We start from the raw sequence: 12,577 nt of genomic DNA on the forward strand, positions 1-12,577 counted from the left end.
AGTCAACATTTTTGGGTCAAGATCTTTCCATCAGGACCTACATAAACCCCAAATGGCACAGTGGACTCAACATTTCATCCCAACTTTCTGCTTCCCACTTTAATAACATCAACTGAAGGGTCTTGGGACTTGAAAGATCAACTTCATTTCTATTTCCACAGACATTGCCTGACCTGGTGCACATTTTTGGGTTTTGAATCATTTAAAACATTGCCTCCTCTCTGCAGTCAGCACAGTCCATTGCAACTAACTGACTTCGTAACACAACCTCCAGCACCTTAGCCTGGTCTATCACTTCACCACATTTCTCATCTGTTACCATTACTGAAAGTACTCCTGAAGTTCAAAAGTGAAGCATTATTTCTGTGCAGCAAAAGATATTCAAGTTCTCTGAGATGCTTTGAGATACCAGTGGTGAAATTCCTACAACTTCACAGTTGCTCTATAGGACAAAAAAAATCAAAGGTTGCTCCAAGTCGATTTTCTAATCACATTCTTACCAATGAAATAAAAACTTTTCCCCTTTGTTAAATGCTTCCATTCCAGCATCTTGCAAAACCCCTTTCATTTGATGGTTACGTACAAATGTTCATGAGTGTCCTATTAATTAATAAGCCCTAAATTTAAAGTTATTGGTGAAAATAGGAGTTGGTCTTTCTGCCATGCACTATGACTTGGTCCATTTGATTCAGGTCTGCTCTTCTATACAAGTATCACTCAACTCTCAAATCCCAATTTTTCAAAAATTGAACTGCATTTTTTTAGACAACATCCAAAGGTCTGGTCTTCCAAGTTCAGTTTCAAGTCTCATTCAACCACACACATAACAGCCAAATGAAACAGCATTCTTCTGAGACCGAGGTGTATAACACAGAACCAAAAGTCACACACAGCACATATCATTATGATGGCAGAAAATTCTCCCAGCTCTTGGTGAGAGAGAGATGTAGAGAATTAACATCCTCTGCAAAAGAATATTCATCTGTACGCCAATTTTAAAATCACTGCCCCAATTCTATAACTACTTTCCCACCAGTGAAAACATCTCAAACCCACCGTTATGTTTCCTTAGGATCTTATGTTTCAATATGATTATGAAGTCCAAAGAATACCGATTCAACCTTTTTATTTAAATAAAAAAGCAGCTCCTTATGGGACTTCCCAGGAATTAGCCCAGCCAATCTCTTCTTGATTGCATCCAATGCTAGTAATACTTTAGCAACATTCACAACACGCTGGAGGAACTCAGCAGGTCAGGCAGCATCGGTGGAAAGGATGAGTCGACGTTTCAGGCCGGAACCCTTCGTCAGGACTGTAGAGGGAAGGGGCAGAGCCTATAAAGAAGGTGGGGGAAGGTGGCTTCCCACCCTCCCCCACCTTTATATCCTCTGTCAAGGGAACAGTTGCCAAAGTGGGAGGCTTTTAAAAAGGATGACATCAAAAGTCCAGTGAGAGCATGTTAAGATGAAAGATACCATACCAAGGTCAGGGAAGCCATGTTGAAGAGAGTTCATTTATGTACAGAAATTTAGGCTTTATGCACAATCAACCCAAGTATAAAAGCTATTTTATACATTAATATTTATTGCCTTTTTGTGTCTTGTGTGTGTTTTTGTGCTGCTTCGGATCCAGAATAACAATAATTTTTTCCCCTTTACGCTTCCTGGAAATGACATTAACCAATCTTAAATTCTTGAAACAGTGGCTCTGGTAAGAAAAATAAAGAAAGTGTGCATTGCATACAGGCAGCTGGGTACAAATGCATCTCTTGACAACTAAAAAAAAAATTTAAGACTAGTCTTAAAAGGGAAATTAGATGTCAAAAACAGGTACAAGATGAATTTGTTAAGCAGGGTTAAAGATCGAAGTTCTTCAGTTACATAACAGTAAAAGGGTGATTGGACCCATAAACACCGTCAGAGCCACTTACGTGTGAAGCCACAAGGGAGGACTGAGATTTTTACTGTCTATATCTCTTCGGTGTGCACTAATAATATTATGGAAATTAGGGTACTAAGTACGAGATTTATATGTTTATTACAAGGGAGCAGGCATTTGCCACCTTGAAGCCCATTAATCCGGGCCAGAAAAATGGTGCCAGTGATCACTGGCGACATACTGTGGGCTGTGGACAACTGCTCCAAATATTCATTTAAGTATACCCCTTTTGAATTCTTCTCACGGCAATCTGCAGCATGCAACTTAAAAACTTTGAACTTTGAAATCTCCAAGTATGACCAAGTCAGCAAGTGGATAACGTGGATATTGCACTGCTGGAAAGGCATTAACTGGAGTGGGGACAAAGAAATGCCAGATGAACTGATTATGCGTTAGCCTTCTCTGAGGAAGACACTAACTGTATGCCAGAAATTTGTGAGTGTCGGGGTCAGAAGTGTCGTTGCTATTAATAAGGAGAAGGTGCTTGGAAGCCAAGAGTCTGAAGGTAGGCAAGTCACTGGACCAAATGGACTACACCCCAGGGGTCTGAAAGAGGTAGCTGAAGAGACTGTGGAAGCATTAGTAATGATCTCTCAAGAATCACCAGAGTCTGGAATGGTTCCAGAGCACTAGAAAATCACAAATGTTACTGCACTCTTTAAGAAGGGAGGGAGTTTATAGATGAAGCCACACTCAGGATGGAGGAACAAATATTCCTCCTGGGTAGCCTCCAACCTGATGACATGAACATTGATTTCTCTAACTTCCTTTAATGCCCCTCCTCCCCTTCTTACCCCATCCCTTATTTATTTATTTATTCCCCCCCCCTTTTTCTCCCTCTGTCCCTCACTATATCTTCCTCTGGTGCTCCCTTCCCCCTTTCTTTCCCCCTAGGCCTCCCATCCCATGATCCTCTCCCTTCTCCAGCCTTGTATTCCTTTTGCCAATCAACTGTCCAACTCTTAGCTCCATCCCTCCCCCTCCAGTCTTCTCCTGCCATTTCGGATCTCCCCCTCCCCCTCTCAAATCTCTGACTATCTCTTCTTTCAGTTAGTTGAATTTCCAGCATCTACAGATTTCCTCATGTTTGAAGGATTTATAGGCCTGACCAGTGGTTGGAAAGATGCTGGAGCCCATTATGAAGGATGAGGTTTCTGGGTACTTGGAGGCACATGATAAAATGAGCCAAAGACAGCATGGCTTCCTAAAGGAAAAATCTTGCCTGAAAAATCTGTTGGAATTCTTTGAGGAAATAACAGGCAGGATAGACAAAGAAGAGGCAGTGAATGTAGTTTACTTGGATTTTGAGAAGGTCTTCGACAAGGTGCCACACATGTGGCTGCTTAACAAGATAAGAGCCTATGGTATTACAGGGAAGATACTAGCATGAGGTTCCTTAAGGTTGTTATAGCTAGAAGGAAAACTCTGATCTCAAACCTCTGCTGCCTTGTGGCAGTGTTCTCCCCGCCCCCCCCAACTCAAATTATTCATTTCCATTGCAGTCTTTCCCCTCCACTCAAATTACTCATTTCCATTGCAGTTCCGCCCCCCCCCCCAAATTACTCATTTCCATTGCAGCCACTGTGCATTTTCACCACAACATGCCCTCCCATCTATGTTTCTGGCATCAGCAACCTTACAGTCTGCCGCCTTCTACAAATCATTAATTATGAATAGTAAATAACCAAAGGCCTAGAATAATCCTGAAAGCAATCCCCTTACACCCTTCGGAGTCAGAAAAAAAGACCCATTTATTCTGACTCAAATAAAGATACTGAGAACATGAAGCAGAAAATGAGAAAAACCATCAGGGCAGGAGCTGGTGCTTGGCGCCCAGGTTGGAGCGCACCACAAAGGTCAGCGATCCGGAAGTCGGGTCAGCAGGTACTAAGGAGACCAGCGATCCCCAAGTGGGGTAGTCCTGGGTCGGAATTGGAGGCATGTCTGTGTATGTGACTGGGTGGGTGTGCTTTGCTGTGGCTGCTTGTATGGTTCGGCTGAATATCGTGGGCATGCCACGATGGTGCTGGCATGTGTGACGACACTCACTGGCTGCCCCCAGCACATCCTTGGGTGTGTTGTTTGTTAATGTAAACAATGCTTTTTACTGTCCATTTCACCGTACATGTGATAAATAAATCTGAATCAGACTCTGTCTTCCGTGGCACTGTTAAACAGTGTTCATTAGAATAGAGGCTAAAAAGAGCAGGAATGTCTCCAAGCAATGACATGCCTATTGTATAAAGAGCTGTTACATTAATCAGCTGGAAACTATCTTCACTTGTGTACAGGCAGTAAAATCCCTGCACTGAAAGCACACATCATGGGAACTGTTAAAATAATTACGTCCAGGGTGACAACTCACAGATTGTGTTAATCTTTGGGATATTTCACTACATCAGAAAAAAGGTACTCATAAATATGAACTGCTGGTGATTCTTCATGGGATGCGATGATTATTATCCATCAGGATTTCCATCAATCTACCCTCAGCACCGTTGATTTTAACTAACAGTACATTTGAACTAGCCGGTCAGTCGCCAGAAAGAAAATCTTCACAAGTGCTCAGAATTTTAGTCATTTATCTCAATTTTCGACAATTTCTTTGACAAGTCAATTCAGTTCTAACAATAGCTGCTCATGGGTATCCTGCCTCTTTTCCTTCTAGTAGGGGTGTTACTCTGGCTCCAGTCACCATGGCTTCCTCTGACATGCTGGCACCTCATTCACATGCGACTTCTCCCCTCCTCCCCTCTGCTTTCCGATGACATCATCTTGCTCCACTTTCATCTTTTTGCCCTCTCCTTCCATAAGCCAAGGTTGATTGAATGCAATCGCTCCTGTCTGTGACACAAAGAGAAGCACAGCAGTGGGCCCTTTCAATTATCCAACAATAGACCCAACCTCATTATCAGGCTGAACTTTGACATCACATACTCATTTTCGGAGACCATTCGTCCCACAGTATTTTCAATTTATACGTTGGACATTTCTAGAAAGTTAATTGGTTGTACATAAATGTTAAAAACAGAGAGTGGCGAGTCATCTTCTTAACCCATAGAATGCTAGGTCACTAGGACCTGCAGAGCCACGTCCTGATAAGGGTAGCGGATTTTCTCCCTTTATGAGAATCAGTAAAGTATGCAAATTAGTTCAATAATCTGGGTATTTTGTCACTGTAACTCGCTTTTCAATTTCAAATTTAAACTGAATATAAATATCCCACCTGCCTTGATGGGATTTGAAGTTTTGTCTCCAGATTTTACTCACTTGTCTAAACCAGCACCAGCTTTGAAACAAGCATCCAATTAACTCTGCACACGCTTTATCCCAGCAGTATTTCCCTTTTGAAGTATCTATAAACAATTACTTTATGCAAGTTGCAACTGAGTCATTTTTCCTTTGGCACTGAATTCCTTATTAATAAGTCATTAAGTAAACACTGCAGTGGATTAAGAAGACAGCTCACCACCAGCTTCAAGGGCCACTAGGGATGAGCAATTAGATTCTGGGTCCACCTGCAAAAGCAATATCCCTTGAATGAACAAATAATCATCTCCTCTCTGCCTCTTTTGCCAATAAATATTGAACTGGATCATCTAATCACTATTCTATCCATTCATTATACCTGCATCCACATGTCACAGTCTGTCAAAGCTGATTCCCTCCATGACTTGCATATGACAGCAAGGATGTAACATCCCTGGTTGACCCTGACCAATGAAGGGCCTCCTGATCACCTCTTAAATTTACTCTTAATCTTTTCTATGTGGACAAATTTCAGCTCCGCCCCCCCCCCCAATCTCTTCACGTACTCTTCCGGTATATAACAGTACATTTGATATAAGAGTCCTGGTGAAGGGTTGACTCCTTAGTCCTTTCCATGGATGCTGTCTGAACTGCTGAGTTCCTCCAGTATTTTGTGTGTTTTTCTGGATTTCCAGCATCCGCAGAATCTCGTGTTTATAATAGTACAATTCCTCCGCACATCTTCCTAAAAATGTGATTCCTTCAACTGGATACAGTAATTCTTCTGAGGGGTGAAAGGATTGTTTGCTACTGGCTTCTTCAATCATTTATTACATGCCCTGTTGCAAGACATAGGCAATCATGGCCTTTCCATAATCATGATTGTTCTTGGCAAATTTTTCTACAGAAGTGGTTTGCCATTGCCTTCTTCTGGGCAGTGTCTTTACAAGATTGGCAACCCCAGCCGTTATCAATATTCTTCAGAGACTGTCTGCCTGGCATTGGTGGTCACATAACCAGGGATTGTGATAGGCATCAGCTGCTCCCATGGCTTCACGTGACCCAGATCGGGGTGGAGTTGGTGGTGATCAGGGGAGCTAAGCAAGTACTGCACCTTGCCCAAGGGTGACTGCTAGCAGAGGGAAAGAGCACCTTACACTAGCTTCTCGTCTCTGATAAATTCCATTGATTGAAAGAAGGTGGATATATTGATCAATAACCGACAACCTGCAACGTACAAAAAAAAAGTGGATTGGCTGTTTATATATATATAAACATTCAAATATTCATGTTTTCACTGGAGTCAGCCACCACAGGAGGAAATCTTTCCCTCATTCATTTCACAAATGTAATTTGTTTTAGATTTTCAAAAGGAATGAGGGCAAGAAAATTGACGAAAACATTCAGCAAGTCAAGCAGCACATGTCGTGAGAAAAAGAGTTATTGTTCTAAGTCTAAGACACTTCAGAATTCTGACAAAAGACAGTTGAAACACAAACTCGCTCTTTTCGCTCCCTGGCCTGCTCATTTTTTCCTAAACATCCCACATCTATTTTCCCCTGATTTTCCAATGTGTAGATCAGCCATTAGTTAACCACTAATCATCACAGTTAAGTTTTGTTACCAGACGAAATGAAATTTAGAAGGTATTTGAAATTTTAGGTGCAGATTCCGAAGTTTAATAATAATTAAGTTATATTATTTCCAATTGCTTTTTATTCCCTGAGAATTTTGTTTTCTTATCAGCGGTGGTGTCATCTTTTGTAATCGGGAAACCTCACAAGTATCAATACTTCCAGCAGTGACTTAAGAATCAAAGGAATAGTTTTAACAAAGTGAACTCTAAAGTCGAATTCTCATCGTGTTCCTTCTTCTAGATATTTTAAAAAATGGCTTAAGCACAATCTCTCCTCCCTCCCCGACAGTGACATAATTTCGGCAAGACTCTGACAGGCACACAGCTATCTGTGCCATAGATCCCATCTGACTTCCCAGACTCAAGATTATTTTAATGGTTCTGGCAATCCCCGATGCAGGTACAGCAGTTTATTCCATCGCTGGAGCACCGTCTCTTTACTGTAGACATCTAAAACTAAGCTAATTTCCCCAAATTCTACTTCTGTTTTGAACAATCACTCACTTTTACTAATGGCAAAGGGGAGGGGGGGTCACCAGAATATACCGCGTATACAGTGATTATGGTGTACGACACTCTGGATGTAACACATGAATACTGTACAACCATATTCCTTCCTGGATGTCGTTCACACATTTTAAATGCATCAGCAAGAGGCAATGCTTGGGCTGTTTGAATGCTTACATCCTCAAGAACTCTTAATTCAACTTTCAAAGTCCAGAAGAAACTGAAGACCTCTAGATACAGCTGTATCTGGATGTGGGAGGAGGGCTGAATGAGCCAACCTCTGGGACACTGCCAGCCCTTTTCTTACGAGCTTGGATTTGTCAAAAGTTCCGACTGCTGTCACTGCTCCAATATTTCCAACCACAATCAAGAGAAAATCTGCAGATGCTGGAAATCTGAGCAACACACAGAAAATGCTGGAGGAACTCAGCAGGCCAGGCAACATCAATGGAAAAAAAGTACAGACAACGTTTCGGGCCAAAACCCTTCCGCAGGACAGGAGAAAAAAAGCTGAGGAGAAGATTTAAAAGGTGGGGGGAGAGAGACACACACACAAGGTGATAGATGAAACCTGAAGGGGGAGGGGATTAAGTAAAGAGCTGGAAGTGAATTGGTAAAAGAGACAGAAGGCCATGGAAGAAGGAAAAGGGAGAGGAGCACTAGAGGGAGGTGATGGGCAGGCAAGCAGCCAAGGTGAAAGGCGGAAAAAGAGGTGGGAAATGGCGAAGGGGTGGGGGTTGGGAGTTGGGAGCATTACCGGAAGTTTAAGAAATCGATCAGGTTGGAGGCTACCCAAACAGAATACAAGGTGTTGTTCCTCCAACCCAACTGTGGCCTCATCACGACAGTGGAGGAGACCATGGGTAGACATATTGGAATGGGAATGGGAAGTGGAATTAAAATGGGTAGCCACCGGGAATTCCTGCTTTTTCTGGCGGATGGAGCATAGGTGCTCGGCGAAGCAGTCTCCCAACCTATGTCGCATCTCACCGATGCACAGGAGGCCACACCGGGTACACCAGACCTTTTAAATCTACTCCTCAGCTTTTCCTAGATGCTGCCTGGCCTGCTGAGTTCCACAGCTTTTTGTGTGTGTTGCTCCAATATTTCCCTTCCCTTCAAGGATAAGAGATTCCACTTGAAATTCAGTGGATTCCAGTTAATTGAGCCTTTGGTTAATCAGACCAGGCACTTATTTGGGACAACTCTTAAAGAACAAAAACTAATTGAGAAAGTAACCAGGATTCATTCGTTGACTTTATTAACTTTGCCTCCAACTTTCACCCTGCCCTCAAGTTTACCTGGTCCATTTCCGACACCTCCCTCCCCTTTCTAGATCTTTCTGTCTCTGTCTCTGGAGACAGCTTATCCACTGATGTCTACTATAAGCCTACTGACTCTCACAGCTATCTGGACTATTCCTCTTCTCACCCTGTCTCTTGCAAAAACGCCATCCCCTTCTCGCAATTCCTCCGTCTCCGCCACATCTGCTCTCAGGATGAGACTTTTCATTCTAGGATGAGGGAGGTGTCTTCATTTTTTAAAGAAAGGGGCTTCCCTTCCTCCACTATCAACTCTGCTCTTAAACGCATCTCCCCCATTTCACGTACATCTGCTCTCACTCCATCCTCCCACCACCCCACTAGGAATAGGGTTCCCCTGATCCTCAGCTACCACCCCACCAGCCTCCGGGTCCAACATATTATTCTCCGTAACTTCCGCCACCTTCAACGGGATCCCACCACTAAGCACATCTTTCCCTCCCCCCCCCGCATTCCGCAGGGATCGCTCCCTACACAACTCCCTTGTCCATTCGTCCCCCCCATCCCTCCCCACTGATCTCCCTCCTGGCACTTATCCGTGTAAGCAGAACAAGTGCTACACATGCCCTTACACTTCCTCCCTTACGACCATTCAGGGCCCCAAACAGTCCTTCCAGGTGAGGCATCACTTCACCTGTGAGTCGACTGGGGTGATATACTGCGTCCGGTGCTCCCGATGTGGCCTTTTATATATTGGTGAGACCCGACGCAGACTGGGAGACCGCTTTGCTGAACATCTACGCTCTGTCCGCCAGAGAAAGCAGGATCTCCCAGTGGCCACACATTTTAATTCCACATCCCATTCCCATTCTGACATGTCTATCCACGGCCTCCTCTACTGTAAAGATGAAGCCACACTCAGGTTGGAGGAACAACACCTTATATTCTGTCTGGGTAGCCTCCAACCTGATGGCATGAACATTGACTTCTCTAACTTCCGCTAGGCCCCACCTCCCCCTCGTACCCCATCTGTTACTCATTTTTATGCACACATTCTTTCTCTCACTCTCCTTTTTCTCCCTCTGTCCCTCTGAATATACCTCTTGCCCATCCTCTGGGTCACCCCCCCCCCCGTCTTTCTTCCCGGACCTCCTGTCCCATGATCCTCTCGTATCCCCTTTTGCCTATCACCTGTCCAGCTCTTGGCTCCATCCCTCCCCCTCCTGTCTTCTCCTATCATTTTGCATCTCCCCCTCCCCCTCCAGCTTTCAAATCCCTTACTCACTCTTCCTTCAGTTAGTCCTGACGAAGGGTCTCGGCCTGAAACGTCGACTGCGCCTCTTCCTATAGATGCTGCTTGGCCTGCTGCGTTCACCAGCAACTTTGATGTGTGTTGCCAGGATTCCCTTTGTTTATTTGGGACACTGCCACTCATTGGAACAGGAAAACAACAGTTTTGAACTGGAATCAGTTGTGTGCACCTGCGTGGCCATTAGACACTGCACCATGCTTAGAGGGAATAGTTTTAAAATAGCATCATTTGCATATGTTTGTGTTCAAAAAGCAGTGAACACCAATGGAGTGTTGGCGAGAAGTAAGCAGCAGGGCCACTTAGAATTGTCTTGCTTATTGCTGTTTCAAGCATTCAAGCTTGGAGATACCAGAAACAGCCAGGAGTGAAAATTAAACAATTTCACAACATCAACAAGTTGGGGACGACAAAGAGTTTAATGGTATCAACAATCATCTTGACTGTTACAATGAAAATGAAATCGGCAAAAACCTTGTACAAAAGCAGTCCATTATCTACACTAAGGTGTCTGCACTAATTTTGTTTATTGACAGTCAATCAAAAGAACACTGCAGCGTGCTGGTTGTTCGTCGTATCTGACGATGACAGCGAAACGCATGTGACAGAGTTGTTAAAAAAGTGGAAGAGTTCCAGTTTCTCGACCTCGGAAGTGAGTGGTATGAGAAGTCAACACTAACTGGGGTATTCCTTCGTTGCAGTGGATAACCATGACTAATCCTGTGCCTTTACTCTCCAGGGACCACTGCAGAACCTCCTTCTTGGCCGTTGGATCTCACTGCTGATGTCATCTGCGCAATCCACCTGAACCGACTTCATGTGCTAGGACAGACATGTCCCCTTTTCACTGGGTCACAAAGCCCACCTGCTGCTCTCACCTGGTTTAGCCCACCAGTCTACGTGGTAGGGAGTGCAGCTGCTGTCACATGCAAATAGTGACTTGAAAGCATACCTGAGAGCTGAGTATCCGGTGGAGACCAAAGCTGACTGAGCTGCCCCAGAATAGACACAACATGCCCCTTCACTACAGCTGCTACCTCCCAGGACACCCCATACACAGCAGTGTACAACAGATTAATTCCTATATCACTAACTATTAGGAACTAATACACAGTTTTATAGCACTGTAGTAGCTTTGGTAGCATTCTAATTTATTCTTATTTCATTTAAATACATAATTTTTTACTCAGATAATGGTAGTTTGTATTGTTTTATACTTTTTTAAAACTATTTACATGAAATTTCGGCTAATTGGGACAGCCTTTAATTCGGCTAGAATGTACTGGTCCCGATTATCCGGAATCCACTGCACCGAATTAGTACAACCATGCCGATTACTTGAAAACCTTCATACATTCACAATCCGATTAACAGAAATCGCAACTAAATCAAGGCGAAAGCAATTGCTTCGAGAATTAAAGTGTGTTAGGCTCGTGATTTTTGAGCAATTATAAGGATGAGAAGAATATGTTTTTTTTACTTCATACAGGAATGTAAACACTCGGGAAGTATCTGACTGAACATATCTCCACAAATACAAGCAGACAGTAGATAAGTATCTCTTTCCCCAGGCTGGAGTACGAACAACAACCTCCAAACATCTAACCGAGGGGTAGCTCGGCAGAGCGGAGTCTCCGGAGACTCTCATGACATGTGCCATTAAAACTCAAGTGATTGTCCGTCCAAACTGCCGCGACAAGAGATAGCTCGGCGAAGGCCAGCCTGGAACAGTCCGTCGCAATCGATGGGACCCGATCAGTCCCGAAGGCCAGAGCCAGCACACACCTTACCTGCGAAACACAGCAGGGCAGCGACATCTCCAACCGTCCGACGGCACCGAGCGCAAGCTGCCAGGACGCTGAGGCTCAAGGGCGGGCGGGAAGGATCACGTTGTCCGCTCGCCTCCTGCTGACCATGGTCAGGAGGGGCGGGGGGCTTTAAATCTGAGAGGTGGAGGAACGAGCCCGGAAGGCGGCCACCTCCACAACACAAACAAAAGAGGACGACGCCACCAGGAGAACACCACACACTCCCACAGCCGCACTGTTTGTGCCGAACCCAATTCACTTCCGGAGACGTCAGATTCTCTGCTATACATTTTGGTAATTATTAAAGGAGAACTCTGTCATGAGAACTATATCGATTTTTTTAAAGTCACCTTTTACTGCATATGTTAGTGGAAGTTTGTCTAAAGATCTTTCTTTTGTATTAAATCCACATATATTTTTATGTGGCTTTTTATTGCAGGGTGCACCATTCTCTACACAGCAATTAGCAATTGGCCCGCATTGTTTCAGGCACTGATAAGAGCTATATAAATAGCCCTTATTTTAACCCATTATAAAGCAAATTCGTAAAGCTAAGGTAAATCGTGTTGATTTCTAGCCTATTTTGTTCATTGCTCCAAGATTATCCATACACGGCTCACCGGGGGAAACTGGCGAGCTGGTATTGGAGCTGTCCGCGGGAGATGGGGAAACAAATGGGGATGAACTCTGCCCGTTTGCTCCTAGATGTGACGGTGTCCGTGCATGGGATGAAAACACATCCACGGTGCTGCAGTCACCTTGCCGATGGAGCTTGAGTTTGACTGCATTATTTCTCCCAGTTACCCCAAGCAACGTTTTTCCCGGACGCTGGGCACTTAACGTACTGTCAACCCCGACCAAAGCCATA

At 44.1% G+C, this 12,577-nt stretch overlaps 1 protein-coding gene across 1 annotated transcript in view; it reads right to left on the reverse strand.

The window, feature by feature from the left end:
* serinc5 (serine incorporator 5) overlaps positions 1-11,845 on the reverse strand; it is a 94,106-nt gene extending 82,261 nt beyond the window's left edge. The window contains exon 1 of the mRNA XM_063049338.1: positions 11,692-11,845. Within this exon, the coding sequence (XP_062905408.1) occupies positions 11,692-11,718 (27 nt within the window). The 5' untranslated portion in view covers positions 11,719-11,845. The remainder of the gene's footprint in view (positions 1-11,691) is intronic.
* Positions 11,846-12,577: the final 732 nt, after the last annotated feature.

The sequence above is a fragment of the Mobula hypostoma genome, chromosome 5, assembly GCF_963921235.1.
Source record: "Mobula hypostoma chromosome 5, sMobHyp1.1, whole genome shotgun sequence".
In the NCBI taxonomy this organism is placed as follows: domain Eukaryota; kingdom Metazoa; phylum Chordata; class Chondrichthyes; order Myliobatiformes; family Myliobatidae; genus Mobula; species Mobula hypostoma.